This window comes from Aotus nancymaae, unplaced genomic scaffold, assembly GCF_030222135.1.
Source record: "Aotus nancymaae isolate 86718 unplaced genomic scaffold, 86718_ANA_hifiasm-v0.15.2.pri h1tg000059l, whole genome shotgun sequence".
In the NCBI taxonomy this organism is placed as follows: domain Eukaryota; kingdom Metazoa; phylum Chordata; class Mammalia; order Primates; family Aotidae; genus Aotus; species Aotus nancymaae.
Window position 1 is genome coordinate 14,889,514 of NW_026988473.1, and position 17,556 is coordinate 14,907,069.

General features: G+C 38.5%; 1 protein-coding gene across 6 annotated transcripts in view; it reads right to left on the minus strand.

The window, feature by feature from the left end:
• Window positions 1-17,556, minus strand: part of CSTPP1 (centriolar satellite-associated tubulin polyglutamylase complex regulator 1) — a 216,443-nt gene that overhangs the window by 161,836 nt on the left and 37,051 nt on the right. For 5 of the 6 annotated variants that reach the window (XM_012452502.2, XM_012452500.2, XM_064364964.1 and 2 more), the window contains one exon: window positions 6,309-6,411. The exons of the other annotated variant lie outside the window; for it this stretch is intronic. In XM_012452502.2, coding sequence (XP_012307925.1) covers window positions 6,309-6,411 — 103 coding nt within the window. The remainder of the gene's footprint in view (window positions 1-6,308; window positions 6,412-17,556) is intronic. 6 annotated transcript variants of the gene reach the window in all.

Below are 17,556 nucleotides of genomic sequence, written 5' to 3' on the forward strand. Positions count from 1 at the left end.
TGAGCATCCACTTCCTCCTCTATAAAACAGAGATATTAAAAATAGTACCCATCTCAAAGATTTGTATAGCTGAGACAATGGTATTAGTTTAGTAAAAACTGCATATTATAATATATAATTATTATATTATTATTATTAACATGTAAGGCTTTATTAAATCCACTTCATAGATAAGGCAACTGAAGCCCAGATTTCAGAACTTTGCCCAGGGTTAGAGAGTGAGGATTTATAAGAAAAAGGGGCTCTTCTTCTTCCTCCTAGTGTAGTGCTCTTTCTACTTTATTATGCTTCTCTTATAAACCAATACAAAACTGAAGCCTGAAAGTGAAGGATTTTCACTGGCTAAATCGAATTCACAAAGTAAACTCAGGAGCTTCCATCACTCAGGTCTCTTTGTCTACCAAATTATACTTACACTACTTCCCATTCTGCTATACATCCATACCTTTCAAGTCTTCAAAAAAAGAAAAAGAAAAAAACCCAAAAGTTTGTGGAGCTGGTTTACTTCTCACTTCTCAAAATAACTTACCTCAGGTCAATCTGATGTCACAGAGTTATGGAAATGTCAGGTATGTGCCACTAGTATATTGTGTAAATTTTAGTTTTCTGGGGACAAGAAACAGCCCACTTGGAAAGTACATTTCTATTAGCACTGTCAGCCTTACTACTGGTTCACTAAAGCTCAATATTGGCTACATACAACAGTGGAATTCACTTTTGGATTGCTAGGCGCATGGTATACAGCTTCTAAAATAGCAGAATATAGCTTTACCAAAAAGAATCAAGAAAGGGAGGAAAAGACAAGAAAATAGTCCTTATTATAACAAAATATAGAGGAGTAGATGGTATTCAATAACTTAAAATATAGATAGTGCTGTAGATTCAATAAATATTTACCTAACATCTATTATATGCGAAGTATCATGCCAAGTACCAAGAATGCAAAGATGAAGAATCAATGAGGCTGGGCATGGTGGCTCATGCCTGTAATCCCAGCACTTTGGGAGGCCAAGGCAGGCAGATCACTTGAGGTCAGGAGTTCGATACCAGCCTGGCCAACATGGTGAAACCCAGTCTCTACTAAAAATACAAAAATTAGCCAGCATGGTGGTGCATGCCTGTAATCCCAGCTACTCAGGAGTCTGAGGCATAAAAATTACTTGAACCTGGGAGGTGGAGGCTGCAGTGAGCCACGATCGCGCCACTGCACTCCAGCCTGGGCAACAGAGGGAGATTCTGTCTCAAAAAAACAAAACAAAACAAACAAACAAAAACGAGTAAATGATCCCTACTTTCAAGGAACCAATGTAATAGGGAAAAGACTTATAACAGAGATGGGGAGGGAAGTAAAATTTAAAAAGCCAGGAAGAAGCATTAGCCCCAGAAGAGTCATATTTCACTTGGCAAGGAGCCTCAAGAGTGCTGGTACAGATTAAATGGCCTAGAAATTTGACCCGTAGGCTTGTCATTTTGCTTGTCAGTTCTATAAAAGCAAGCAAGGCTATTCAATCTCAGTCTTTATTCCCTGCCCACCTCATTTGCTCCAGCCCATATCATGAGAACAAGTAAAATTCCCTTTTCTATCTCATCCTCCTTTAGAAGACTGGGAGAAAGGAACAACTTTCCTCCCAGAAAGCTTCTTGTTCCAAGGAACCTAACATGTCAATCCATAAAAAATACAGATTTCATTGATAACAACTTGAGAGTTCAGCAAAAGAGCTAGGGAATGTCAAGTATTCCCCTAACAGCAACCCAAGCTGAGGCCATTAGAATAGCTGTCTGATCTCCAAGGAGCCTCTGAAGAACAGAAAGGAAAAAAAAAAAAAATCTATGTTCAAGGAAGATGAACTTGAGTACATGATTTACTTAAATGGAAGCCTATAAGGATTATTCTTCCTTTCTTAGAATGTTCCCAATAAACCAGAAGAATAGGAAAGAGAATCCAAATGATTATATAAATAAGTGATAGCATATTGGTAATAAAAATAGTGCTATTTCTTTTTTTATTTTTTTAAGAAGGAAAAAAAAGAAGAGAAAAAGGGAGAGAGAATGAGAGTATTGCTTTATTGCCTAGGCTAGCATGCAGTCTAAAAATGGGAATTGAAAACCTCTTTTATGCCAATAATTGTGCTTAACAATGGAGACAGGAAGGAATAAGGGAAGAAAATAACAAACAAGCAGCCAACCAATATTTCATTTAAACCTATGAAATGCTATGCAATTATCGAGGAGTGATTTACTTCCAATTATGTAGTCACTTTTGGAATAGGTGTGATATGGTACTGATAAGAAAGTGTGTTTTGTGTATTTGAAGTGGAGAGTTCTATAAATGTTTATTAAGTTTACTTGTTCTAGGTCTGAGTTCAAGTCCTGGATGTCCTTGTTAATTTTCTATCTCGTTGATCAGTCTAATATTGACAATGTGATGTTACAGTCTCCCACTATTATTGTGTGGGAGGCTAAGTCTCTTAATAAGTCATTAAGAACTTGTCTTATGTATCTGGGTGCTCCTGTATTGGGTGCGTGTATATTTAGGATCGTTAGCTCTTCTTGTTGCATTGATCCTTTTACCATTATGTAATGTCCTTCTTTGCCTCTTTTGATCTTTGTTGCTTTAAAGTCTATTTTATCAGAGGTGAGAATTGCAACTCCTGCTTTTTATTTATTTATTTATTTTTGCTCTCCGTTTGGTTGGTAAATCTTCCTCCGTCCCTTTGTTTTGAGTCTTTGTGTGTCGTTGCATGTGAGATGGGTCTGGACACAGCATACCGATGGGTTTTGGCTTTTTATCCTGTTAATAATATATATGAGTTTAATACTGCCATTTAATGCTAGCTGGCTGTTTTGCCCATTAGTTGATGTAAGTTCTTCATTATGTTAATGCGATTTCTTTAGCACATCCTTTCATGAAGATTAATGTGTTTTGCATGGTACTGGTACAAAAACAGACAGTGCAATGGAAAGAATAGAAAACTCAAAAATAAAGCACACACTTAAAACAATCTTATCTTTGATAAGGTTAACAAAAACAAGCAATGGGAAAAGGACTCCCTGTTCAATAAATAGTGCTGGGATAACTGGCTAGCCATATGTAGAAGAATTAAACTGGACCCTTACCTTTCACTATATACAAAAATTAACTCAAGATGGATTAAAGATTTAAATGTAAGACTTCAAATTATAAAAATCCTAAAAGAAAACCTAGGAAATATCCTTGTCAACATCAGCCTTGGCAAAGAATTCTTGGCCAAGTCCCCAAAAGCAATTGCAACAAAAACAAAAATTGACAATTAAACTAAAAAGCTTCTGCACAGCAAAAGAAACTATCAATAAACAGACAACCTACAGAATGGGAAAAAAATATTCACAAACTATGCATCCAACAAAGGTCTAACATCCAGAATCTATAAGGAACTTAAATCAAGAAGCAAAAACCAAATAACCCCATTTAAAAATGGTCGAAGGACATGAACAGACACTTTGTCAAAAGATATACGAGTGGCCAAGAAACATATGAAAAAATGTTCATTATCACTCATCATCAGAGAAATGCAAATCAAAACCACAATAAGATACCCTCTCATGCCAGTCAGAAGGACAATTATTAAAAAGTCAAAAACAACAGATGCTGACAAGGCTGCTGAGAAAAGAAGATGCTTATACACTGTTGGTGTGAATGTAAATTAGTTCAGCTACTGTGGAAATCAGTTTGGAGATTTCTCAAAGAACTTAAAACAGAGATAGCATTTGACTTGGCAATCCCATTCATTAGTGGGTATATACCCAAAGGAAAACACTTCATTCTCCCCATGTACTCATACATTCATCACTGAACTATTCACAGTAGCAAAGACATGGAATCAACCTAGGTGCCATCAAGGTAGATTGGATAAAGAAAATATGGTACCTATATACCATGGAATACTATGCAGCCATAAAAAAGAATGAAATCAAATCATGTCCTTTGCAGCAACGTGGATGGAGCTAGAGGCCATAATCCTAAGTGAATTAATGCAGAAACAGAAAACCAAATACAACATGTTCTCATTTACAAGTGGGAGAGCTAAACATTGAGCATTCATGAACATGAATATGGGAGCAATAGACACTGCGGACTCCTAGAGGGGAGGGGAGCAATGGGTAAAAAACTACCTATTGGGTACTATGCTTACTACCTGGGTGCAATGTACTCATGTAACAAACCTGCACATGTATTCCCTCTATCTAAAAGTTGGAATAAAAAGAAGATTAATGTGTTTTTCAAGTGATTATCTCAATCCACCTCAAAACACTTCTGAGATATTCAAAAAGTAGTAATCAGTTGGGTGTGGTGGCTCACACCTACAATCCCAACACTTTGGGAGGCCAAGGTGAGAGGATCACTTGAGGCTTGGAGTTCAAAGCCAGCCTAGTCAACATAGAAACCCTGTCTCTACAAAAGAAAAATTTTAAAATTAGCTGGGCATGATAGCACATAACTGTAGTCCCAGCTACTGGGAAGGCTGAGGCAGGAGGATTGTTTGAGCCCAGGAGTTCAAGGCTACAGTGAGCCACGATGATGCCACTGCACTCCAGCCTGAACAACAGAGTAAAATTCTGTCTCAAAAAAAAAAAGGCAGTAATCATTTTGACTTTTATACTTCCTAAGCATAATTTACAAAGAAGTATGACCTTTCAAAAATATAATCTACAAAAGATATTCTCCCTCTAGAAATACTACTTTTAAAAAAATTTTTAAGTTCTAATTTTCATGGGTATATAGTAGGTATATATATTTTGGGGGCACATAAGATGTTTTGATACAGACATGCAATGTTAAATAATCATATCATAGAGAGTAGTTTATCCACCCCATCAAGCATTTATCCTTTGTGTCACAAATACTCCAATTATTTTAATTATTTTAAATTTAATTATCTTTTAATTATTTTAAAATGCACAATTAAGTTATCATTGATTATAGTCACCCTGTTGTGCTATCAAATAGCAGGTCTTATTGTTCTGTACTCATTAACCATTGCCACCTCTTCCCTCAGCCCCCCGCTAACCTTCCCAACCTCTGGTAACCATCCTTCTATTCTCTTTGTCCATGAGTTTAATTGTTTTGGTTTTAAGACTCCCACAAATAAGTGAGAACATTCGACGTTTGTCTTTCTGTGCCTGGATTATTTCACATAACATAATGATCTTCAGTTCCATTCATGTTATTGCAAATGACAGGATCTCATTCTTTTTTAGGGCTGAATAATACTCCATTGTGTATATGTACCACATTTTCTTTACCCATTCATCTGTTGATGGATACTTCGATTGCTTCCAAATCTTAGTACTCTAAACCAGTGCTGCAACAAACATAGGAGTACTGATATTTATTCGATATACTGATTTCCTTTCTTTTGAGTATATACTGAGCAGTGGAATTGCTGGATCATATGGCAGCCCTATTTCTAGATTTTTGAGGAACCTCCAAACTGTTCTCCACAGTGGTTGTACTAACTTATATCCCCATCAACAGTGTAGAAGGGTTCCCTTTCTCTGCATCCTCTCCAGTATTTGTTATTGTCTGCCTTTTGGATAAGCCATTGTAACTGGGATGGAATGTTATCTCACTGTAGTTTTGGTTTGCATTTCTCTGATGATCAATGATGTTGAGCACCTTTCCATGTGCCTGTTTGCCATTTGTATGTCTTCTTTTGAGAAATATCTATGCAAATCTTTTGTCCATTTTTTGATGGGATTATTGGATGTTTTTCTATAGAGATGTTTGAGCTCCTTATACATTCTGGTTATTAATCCCTTGTCAGATGAGTAGTTTGCAAATATTTTCTCCCATTCTGTGGGTTGTCTCTTCACTTTTTGATTAGAAATACTCTTTAAGTGGCTGGCACAGCATCCTGTAGAAAGAAAACTGCAGAGGAATATTATCCTAAACAATTGCATGAGAAAAGCCAGCCATGAAAAAAACAGGCTAGATGAACACCAACAAAGGGAAATTCAGGTGGATATTTTGAATAAAGGAGAAAGTTATAAATTACAAGAGGAATCTAAAGAAACAGATCTAATAGATCAAACAAGCAGTTGTTAAGCAACTGTAGACGTAACCATTCACGAGACATCACTGAACAAAACTAGCTGCACCAAAGGCACGCTCCAAAACATGTTTGGGCAGCCCATGACCAACCTACCAAAACCAAGCATTCACTGCCACTACATACTCAGTATTGTCCTGCTCTGCTCTTCAACTATCCTGCCTGCGTCCAAGTGCCTCCTCTGGGTTCACTGTATTAGTAAAACATTCATGTACTTACTATTCAGTGAAGAACCTGGCAATGCCATATTGGCTAATATCTTCCCTGTTCTCTAGCAGCTGGCACACTGCATCCTCCATGTAGGTAAGGACATGTCGCTGAGCTGCAATCAAATAGCAAGAGAGAAAGAGAAAACGAGAGAAAGATTAAAAAAATAATTCTCCCAATCCTAGTAGGAAGTCATGTGTAAGGCAATCCAGGTGTTGGCTCTGTCTGATGAAGTGGATTGGAATAGGCAATGCAAACTTGCTGGCCCTAACTGAACTACGGTCTCAAAGGATAGATTGGCAGATGATGTGAACATGACCTATTGCCATTTGACTGGCTGCTAGTATTAGCATCAACCCTTCATTCTTCACTTCAGTGACAACGGTGGGCTGAAGAGGAGATTTAGCACCATTCAGCAGATATACCTGAAAGTTATTTTCTTTCTACCTCCTTCTATTCTTTTCTACTTCTGTGTCAGAAACTTATCCCAGGGAGTTAGTGATTCCACACTTGAAGCATGGATGGTCTGATTGTAAAGAAAACTCTAGACCGGGCACGGTGGCTCACACCTGTAATCCCAGCACTTTGGGAAGCCGAGGCAGCGAATCATGAGGTCAGGAGTTTGAGACCAGCCTGACCAACATGGTGAAACCCCATCTCTACTAAAAATACAAAAATTAGCTGGGCATGGTGGCACCCGCCTGTAATTCCAGCTACGCAGGAGGCTGACGCAGGAGGCTGACGCAGGAGGACTGCTTGAACCCAAGAGGCAGAGACTGCAGTGAGCCAAGATTGCGCCACTGCACTCCAACCTGGGTGACAGAGTAAGACTCTGTCTCAAAAAAGAAAAAAAAAAAAAAAAAAAAAAGAAGAAGAAAAGTAAAAGAAAAAGAAAAGAAGAAAAGAAAACTCTGGCTGGGTGCGGTGGCTCATGCCTGTAATCCCAACACTTTGGGAGGCTGAGGCAGGTGGATCACTTGAGAGCAGAGTTCGAGACCAGCCTGGCAACATGGTGAAACCCTGTCTCTACTAATAATACAAAAATTAGCCAGACACAGTGACATACGCCTATAATCCCAGCTACTCAGGAAGCTGCAGCAGAAAATTGCTTGAACCCAGGAGGTGGAGGTTGCAGTAAGCCGAGAACATGCCACTGTACTCCAGCCTGGCAACAGAGTCAGACTTCATCTCATAAAAGAAAAAAAGAAAACTCGGGGGTTTTTTTGTTTTTGTTTTTTTTTTTGAGACAGAGTGATCTCACTCTGTTGCCCAGGATGGAGTGCAATGATGCGATCTCAGCTCACTGCAACCTCCAAGATTGAAGCAATTCTACTGCCTCAGCCTCCCAAGTAGCTGGGACTACAGGCTCCCGCCACCACACCCGACTAATTTTTGTATTTTTGGTAGAGACGGAGTTTCACCATATTGGCCAGGCTGGTCTCAAACTCCTTGTGATCTACCCACCTCAGACTCCCAAAGTGCTCGGCTTACAGGCATGAGCCACTGCACCCAGCCTCCGTTGTTTAATTTAAAAAAAAAAAAAATTAAACTGGAAAAGTTTAAGGACCATGAAAATTTTAATACTGGTGTATATGTAAGTTATTAACTTAGGTAAACAACAAGACCATGAAATCTGTGTGGCTCGGTGTGTTAGATATGATGTTTTCTGCATTTGTTGTGACTTGGAAATGTGTGAGTTAATCATGGGCATATAATAAAAAGTATGAGTATTAGAGTCAGACAGACCCGAGTTTGAATCATAGCTCTATCTTTGGTAGCTTAATCTTGGATAGTTACTTAGTCTGCACCTCTTTTCTTTCTTTATCAAGTGTGGAAAGCAATATAATCTATGTTTCTCAAAATAAGGTCAATCAATTTCTTGATCTGAATCCCTGGGATGCCCTGTTTAAAATGCAGATTTATATTTGGCCAGGTGCAGTGGCTCACACCTGTAATCCCAGCACTTTGGGAGGACAAAGTGGGCAGATCACAAGGTCAAGAGATCAAGACCATCCTGGCCAATATGCTGAAACCCATCTCCACTAAAAATACAAAAATGAGCCTAGGCTTGGTGGTGTGCGCCTGTAGTCCCAGCTACTTGGGAGGCTGAGGCGGGAGAATCGCTTGAACCCGGGAGGCGGAGATTGCAGTGATCCAAGATCGTGCCACTGCACTCCAGCCTGGCAACAGAATGAGACTCTATCTCAAAAAAAAAAAAAAAAAAAATGCAGATTTATAGTCTAGCACTGTCCCAAATTAAGTGACCTTAAATTTCTTACTGGAGCCGAGTAATTTTTAACAAGTACCCCACCCCCCCACCACCACTGATTGCTTCTTATGTATTCTTAAGTACATTGAGATACCATCTCATGCCAGTTAGAATGGCGATCATTAAAAAATCTGGAGACAACAGATGCTGGAGAGGATGTGGAGAAATAGGAACACTTTTACACAGTTGGTGGGAGTGTAAATCAGTTCAACCATTGTGGAAGACAGTGTGGCGATTCCTCAAGGATCTAGAAATAGAAATTCCATTTGACCCAGCAATTCCATTACGGGGTATATACCCAAAGGATTATAAATCGTTCTATTATAAAGACACATGCACACATATGTTCATTGCAGCACTGTTTACAATAGCAAAGACCTGGAACCAACCCAAACACCCATCGATGATAGACTGGACAAGAAAAATGTGGCACATATACACCATGGAATACTATGCAGCCATAAAAAACAATGAGTTCATGTCCTTTGTAGGGACATGGATGAATCTGGAAACCATCATTCTCAGCAAACTGACACAAAACAGAAAATCAAACACCGCATGTTCTCACTCATAGGTGGGTGTTGAACAATGAGAACACATGGACACAGGGAGGGAAGCATCACACACTGGGGTCTGTTGTGGGGGAACGGGGAGGGACAGCGTGGGTAGGGAGGTTGGGGAGGGATAACATGGGGAGAAATGCCAGATATAGGTGACGGGGAGATGGAGGCAGCAAACCACCTTCCCATGTATGTACCTATGTAACAATCTTGCATGATCTACACATGTACCCCAGAACCCAAAGTACAATTAAAAAAAAAAAAAAAAAGAATCACTGGTTAAGAACTTGGGCTATAGACTTCAGAGAGTCAAGAGCTCCATTCTCAGTTCTGCTGCTTCCTAGTTATGAGACCATAAACAAATTACTCTTCAAGCCTATTTCTTCATGGTAAAATGGGGATAATTATGGTACTTACATTACAGGGTTATGAGAATTGAATAAGACATTACAGGTAAAACACCACTATGTGCTTGGTACATAGTACGTGATTGATAACGTGTTTCCTTAAAAGCCTATCTCAAAATGTTATTGGGAGTTTACTTCAGTAAACAACATAGGCCAGAACTTCTTAGATGTCAGGTACTCAATAAATACTTCTTCCCCTTCTCTGAATTTTGTCCTTAGGTATGACAGTGGTATCCTGACAAACTTTACACAGAACCTTCCAATTTGGTGCTCCCATTTACCATAAAAAATTAAAGAAAATACTTTCTTCTGGAGCTTAAGTAAGAACAAAAAACCCAAAGTGATGAATATCCTTCCAAAAAGCAATTCCATGAAGTTGCTGCCAAAGTAGACATTTGCCTCTTTTACAGTTTCATTCCTCAGGAAAACGTGAAAGAATTACTTAAAATTTACAAAAAAAAAAATCAGTATTTCCAAAAACTATTTCTGAAGTCCAGTCTAGTGAAGCTCATAAAACAAGTGAGTTAATCTACCAACCTGAGCTCAAGAGTCTTCACTTGACAATAATAACCACGGTGACCTAAGGTTTTACCACATTCCCAGCAGCCTAAAGTCCAGATGGATGACCTGTTTACATTCTGTGACTCCTTCTATCTAAATGAGTGCTTCCCAAAACTAACTATCAACCACTGCAAACACTGACTGCCCACCCTCTCCCCCACCCAAAAAAGAGGTGAAACAAAATCAGTGCCTCAACTCAACAGTTCATCCAACTAGAAAACTGTTTCTTTCTTCTTTTTTTTTTTTTTTGAGATGCAATTTTGCTCTTGTTGCCCAGGCTGGAGTACAATGGTGCGATCTTGGCTCACCGCAACCTCTGCCTACCGGGTTCAAGCGATTCTCTTGCCTCAGCCTCCCGAGTAGCTGAGATTACAGGCATGTGCCACCACGCCCAGCTAACTTCATACTTTTAGTAGAGATGAGGTTTTTCCATGTCAGTCAGGCTGGTCTCAAACTCTCAACCTCAGGAGATCTGCCAGCTTCGGCCTCCCAAAGTGCTGGGATTACAGGCATGAGCCACTGAGCCTGGGCTAGAAAACTGTTTCTTTAAGAAATGGCTAGGCCGGGCCGGGTGCGGTGGCTCAAGCCTGTAATCCCAGCACTTTGGGAGGCCGAGGCAGGTGGATCAAGAGGTCAAGAGATCGAGACCATCCTGGTCAACATGGTGAAACCCCGTCTCTACTAATACAAAAAAAAAAAATTAGCTGGGCACGGTGGCGCGTGCCTGTAATCCCAGCTACTCAGGAGGCTGAGGCAAGAGAATTGCCTGAACCCAGGAGGCGGAGATTGCGGTGAGCCGAGATAGCGCCATTGCACTCCAGCCTGGATAACGAGCGAAACTCCGTCTCAAAAAAAAAAAAAAAAAAAGAAATGGCTAAAACTGGGTGTGAAGCTGTGAGATAATACCTGCCAATTTCTGGCATTGTTTTCAAAATACGATAATTATAATTAGGTGTACATTAAATTGGGAGGGAAAAAATGGCCAGAGAAACATTAAAATCAGCAGCATTTTCACCTCTGTATTCTCCTTCCTTTCTTCTACCGGCTTATCCTGATCTTACAAAATGATTCCTTCCTTGGGCTATGTGGCCTTTTATGACTTAGCTCTATCTAAGGCTAAAATAGGATTTTTCTTTTCTTTTTGATGGTAGAAATGAAAAGAGCTCTACTTAGAAGCAAATCCTGCTGCTTCTCCTCCCTAGCTCCAGGGACTCAGAGTTAATGTGAAAGCCCTTTACAGGAGAAATATTTTCAGAGCAGTAAAAGTCGAAGTACTTTTGTCCTTCTAGAGAAAAAAAAAGGAAGAATTTTCTGGAAAATAAACTTTATACCAAAAATATAAAAAAGAAAGAAAAATATTGGGCCATGCATGTTTAACATTTATCTGCCAGTCAGATATTTAGTTTAATATTACAAATAACAGTTACCATTTTAGAGAACTTGTATAATTTTATTAAACAACAATGTGACAGATATAGTACTCTGTACTGACTGTTTTCATGCTTTATTCTATTTGTTCCAAATACAATCCTATAATATTCTCTTTTTTCTTGGGGTTTTTGTTTTTGTTTTTGTTTTTTTGAGAAAGAGTTTTATTCTTCTTGCACAGGCTGGAGTCCCCTGGTGCAGTCTTGGCTCACCACAACCTCCGCCTCCCGGGTTCAAGCAATTCTCAACCCTCAGCCTCCCAAGTAGCTGGGATTACAGGCATGAGCACCACACCTGGCTAATTTTGTATTTTTAGTAGAGATGGGGTTTCTCCATGTTGGTCAGGCTGGTCTCAAACTCCCAACCTCAGGTGATCCACCCACCTCGGCCTCACAAAGTGTTGGGATTACAGGCATCAGCCACCATGCCCAGCCAATAGTTATTCTTATACTTCTATTTTTATAAGTGGAAGAACTGAGACTTACAAAATTAAAATAATTCACACAGCTAGTGGGAAGAAAAGCCAAGATTTGAACCAAGGTTTGCCTAATACCAAGAATCCATTCTCTTAACACACTGCCTTACCATTAACACTTTATAATCAGTTATGGAAGTAAAAATTATCTTGATTTTACATAGTGCACAAAGGTAGGAATGTATGTTGACAATAAAATCACCTGAGAGATATGGTCCATTTGGGTCCATGTGAATTTATATGTGTGTGTATGTCTGTCTGTCCTGTCCCCTGACCTTCATACCAATCAGCATTTCTGTGAAGTTAGAACTTGTCCCTAAATTTCAAAGTTTCTTGAAAAGAACCATCCCATCCATTGCTAGTTCACAAAGTAGAAACAGAAAGCCCTAGCGTTCTTGGCCAGGTGCGATGGCTCATGCTTGTAATCCCAGCAGTTTGGGAGGCCAAGTCAGGTGGATCACAAGGTCAGGAGTTCGAGACCAGCCTGGCCAAGATGGTGAAACCCCATCTGTACTAAAAATACAAAAATTAGTGAGTCGTGGTGGCGGGCACCTATAATCCCAGCTACTCTGGAGGTTAAGGCAGGAGAATCATTGAACCCAGGAGGCAGACGTTGCAGTGAGCTGAGATCATGCCACTACACTGTAGCCTGGGTAACAGAGCAAGACTCCTTCTCAGAAAAAAAAAAAAAAAAGAGAGAGAGAGAGAAAGAGAGAAAGAAAGCCCTGGTGTTCTTTTTATCTGTGGGTGAAGGGAAGAAGCTAAGAAGAAAAGTTCCTCCCAGCAGAGTTTTACACCAACCAACAGCCAAGTGCGAAGCTCTCTCTAATTGCTGTGCCCTGGTGGTTTCCTTCACCTGCAGCTCTTATCAGTCTGATGTTCTCTCTGTGGTTAAGGGTACCACCCAAAACTGGAAAATCCTTAGTTTATCAAACTTCAATAAGACAAAGTTCAAAGCTCTTGCCTGGCAATAAAACATGGAGAGTGTCATTTTATATATATATTTTTTTAATGCAAAGGAATAGGCTTTAATTTATGTGAATGATTAAAGAATAAAAACAGCACACCTGCATAGCTGGAGGGCGAAGATATCTGGGCACATAGCTGCCCTCTTGGAAAAGGAAAAGCATTTAAGACAGGCTTTCCTCTTTGGCTTTGCCGTGACTTCCACAACAAGATGAGGATTAAGTTTTCTAACATGTACCTATAATGCTCTAGTGTCCTAAAATCCACACTAATGCTCAATCGTCCATGTCTTGCTCAAATAGCATCACTGTGTCTGAGATAAGCATTTAGAACTTCATCATGCTATACTGAAAAATCTAAGGCAAATGTAAGTAAACACGATATGCTCCTTATGTTAACCTAGCAAGTGAAGGCAACTGTGGATCAGCAACTTCTTGGTTCTGTTGACACACCCCATGTTGACCACTTAATCTCTTTACAACACTGTCAATCCTGCTATAAAATGGGTATGATTCTAAGAATATGTCTGATAATAAACTATTTCTTTAGAAAACATTCAATATATACAAAAAGTAACATGTTACTGATATTATTATTGCTACATGCTGACTCTATAGATCAAAACAGCATCACAATTTTTACTGCAATGGTTAAGAACATGGGCTCTTGAGCCAAGTGAACCTGGATTTGATTTCTAGCTCTGTCATTTACTGACTATGTGACTTTATATAAGTTACCTTATCTCTCTGCCCTTTTCTATAAAATTGGACGATACTAGTACCTACCACAGAAGACTGTGGTGAGGATTAAATAAAATAATCTATGTAATTATTTTAGAATAGTGCTTGGCACATAGTAAGTGCTCAAACAATATTAGCCCCTTACACCCTTATTGAAAGTTCTGTTCATCAAATCAAGATGTTTAGATTATCTTCAAGGATTCTTGGGCTATATAAAACCTACACCTGCAAAAATACACATCATCTTATACCTATTTCAGGTATCCCCTTTAAACTTGCAGGAAGCATTCATTTATTAACGGCTAATTATTCAGCAGGCCCTAATTTATATAGGGAAAGTCCAAAACTATTTCTTTTTATTCTCTTCCCAAGCATAAATACCATCAAAGTGTTAGTTGTTTATTTCACTATTAAATGATAAGGGGTCCTATTTGGAAATTTTTGCTTGAGGGATCTAGAATTTCCACCTTAACATTAGTTAAAGCACTCTTTTTAAATAATTATAATTGCAATAATTATTATTATTTTGAGACACAGTTTTGCTCTTGTTGCCCAGGCTGGAGTGCAATGGCGCAGTCTTGGTTCACTGCAACCTCTACCTCCTGGGTTCAAGCAATTCTCCCTGCCTCAGCCTCCCGAGTAGCTGGGATTACAGGTGCCCACCACCATGTCTGGCTAATTTTTGTATTTTTGGTAGAGATGAGGGTTTCACCATGTTGGCCAGGCTGGTCTTGAACTCCTGACCTCAGGTGATCCACCCGCCTTGGCCTCCTAAAGTGCTGGGATTACAGATGTGAGCCACTGCACCTGACACAATTATTATTTAATACAGAGTCCCATTACTAGAATAAGTAAGCCACACTGGAAAAAAAAATCTTCATATGAATTGCTATATATAATATTAACAGATATACACATGGGCAATAGCAGTACAAGTGAAAAGCAGAGTATATACATATACTCAACTTTAAACCTGATTTTTTCCTCCCTTGCCAGATTTTGATAAATAAATTGATAAATACATAGGGTGTTTCCTCCCTCCCTTTTGAGACATTATTTTGGTCAATAAGGCCTCTTGAGATTGAGATGCTGGAATGCACAAATAAACGTTTGCTGAACTAAATTAAAATGCTCTCTAAGATAAAAAAAGTAAACCTGTTAATCAACAGCCTGTCATGTAAGCTACTTAGAAGTTTCAAGTTCAATATCATTTATAAATCACTAATATAATCTAGTATTTTATCTTGTGAGGTACAAATAGATAGCTTAATTGTTTAAGAAGTTAACAGACCTCTAAAATTAATTATTTACATCCTCCGTCTTTACTGGTACGTCCTGGTCCAAGGATACAGTGTGTTCTTGTGAAACATTTTGTCATCCATACAAGACCATCTTTGATCTTAGACCACACTAGACCAATTTCCCTTAACCAAAGGGAATGGGGAAATGAGGAAAACCAGCACATGTAATTCTTATACAACCCAATGAAGTAGGTAATAACATTTTTTAAAAGCTTAGGGAGGTTAAGAAACCTGCCCAAAGTCTAAAATGGCAGAATGTGGATTCAAACTTAGATTTGACTCCAAAGCCCATGTTCTTCCATTCACCCCACTACCTCTCAAAACCAATGAAAGCAAAACAAGAAAAATCCAAAAACCTACAATGTGTCCCATCTTAAACGCTGCATTATCTAGAAATTGCTAGCTCTTACTGTTAATACTTTATAGTATTAAGAAGCTTAAATTGGTAAATCAGACAAAGTATTGGTACGATCTTTAAATTTTAAAAAAAATCTTTATTTCTAGTTAAACATACAATAATTTTTAAAGGTTCAAATAATACAGATAAAGCTAAAGACCAATCCTAGTTCCCATAGACAACAACTATTATCAGTTTGGGATGCATACTTTCAAAAATAAAGAAATATAGTTTGTGAGCTTGTTTTATTTTTATGTTTTAAGTTGTTTTTAAGTATATGATATATACTTTTCTGCATCTTGTTTCTTTTTATTCAACAATGTCTGGAGATCTTTTATAAAACAATATGGAACTGACTTACCCTTTTCATAGTTCATAGGTAAATATTTCCCTATTGATAAACATTTAGGTTGTTTCCATGTTTTCACTATAACAAACTGAGCTGTGTTGAACATTCTTATACATGTTTTCCTGTACGTACGTGCAAGAGTTTTTCTAAGATAGATACCTCAAGATGGAATTGGCATTTCATAGGATGCACAGGATATCTTCATGTTTACCAGAGATAGACAATTGCTTTTACAAATTTTATTCCAATTTACACTCCTACTAGCCGTATGAGTATCTATTTTCACTATCCTGGGCCTAATGCTTTTTAATTTTGCCAATTTAATAGTTATAAAACAGCTTCTCTCTGTTGTTTTAATTTTACTTTTCTAGATTACAAATAAAGTTAAGCAAATTTTCATGTTTATTTGTATTTCTTATCCTTTGCCAATTTTCCTCTCTGGTTGTCTTTTTTCTTCTTCTTCTTGACTTGTAGATAATTCTATATATGTCACAAATACATACACCTACTTCATGGCTTCTCTTTTAACTTGTCTGTGGTATCTTTCATTGTACAGAAGTTTTAAATGTTGATACAGTCAAAAGAATGTATCTACAGCTGTTTTGGTATGCTTTGTGTCCTATTCAAAAAGGCCTTCTCTACTCCAAGTGTATAAGCCTATTTATCCTATATTCCAGTCTGCATTGCATGATACTGCTACCTTTAAAGAGCCATGCAGTATGACATGTATCAAATGGAACTTTCTGAGAACAAATCTGCAAATTAAGGAACGACCTTCTATTTTATAATAGTTAATTATAAAACAGTCAAAAGCAATACATTGCATCTATGCATCCAAACCACCAAAGTGCTGCTATACGGCCAAACTCAAATACTAAAAGACACACCAGAGGCAAACAAAGCATTACACATATGCTAACATCACCTGTGACAACCAGAAAACAAGAGGTGACTAAAGATCTTTATGTTAAGTAGAGGATGAAAAACTAAAGTCTATTTCCCTCAACCAAAAGGGGTATTGTACTGGTTAATAGCTGTGCAAAGCTGAGTGCCTTGACATTCACAATAGTCTCTGGTCAACCATTAATCCTCCCTTCTTCCTTTCTCCTTCCTAAAACTGGTGTTTTTATAGTTTTGGGATGTCAGTTAAGGATAAGTGCTTAAATCCTACTGCCTCAGTACTTCCAGCCTAAATCTCATAATAATACAGCATTCATAGGTTGGAGTCCTGCAATTTCAAGTGCCAGAAACTACAGCATCTTTTTTTTTTTTTTTTTTTTAAATGGAGTCTCGCTCTTGTCGCCCAGGCTGGAATGCAGTGGCACAATCTTGGCTCACTGCAACTTCTGCCTCCCGGGTTCAAGCAATTCTCCTGCCTCAGCCTCCTGAGTAGCTGGAATTACAGGTGCCCGCCACCACGCCCAGCTAATTTTTGTACTTTTAGTAGAGACGGGGTTTTGCCATGTTGCCCAGGCTGGTCTCGAACTCTTGACCTCAGGTGATCTGCCCACCTCAGCCTCCCAAAGTGCTGGGATTATAGGCATGAGCCACCACGTCCAGCCTGTTTTTTGTTTAAAGGAGATTTTCATAGAGGTTCAAACTTAAAGCACTCAGCTAGTTGACCATAACAAAATGTATTTCCTGACACCAGAGAAATCTAAAGTAGCACTTAAGTTTCCCACAGTTACAATCTAAGGGACATATGAAGAACGCAAGTAACAATTGTCATGGCAATAACTTGCAAAAAGTTACTCATAGAGCAGTATAGTTATCAAGTCAACACCATAAACATTCACATAACTATTTT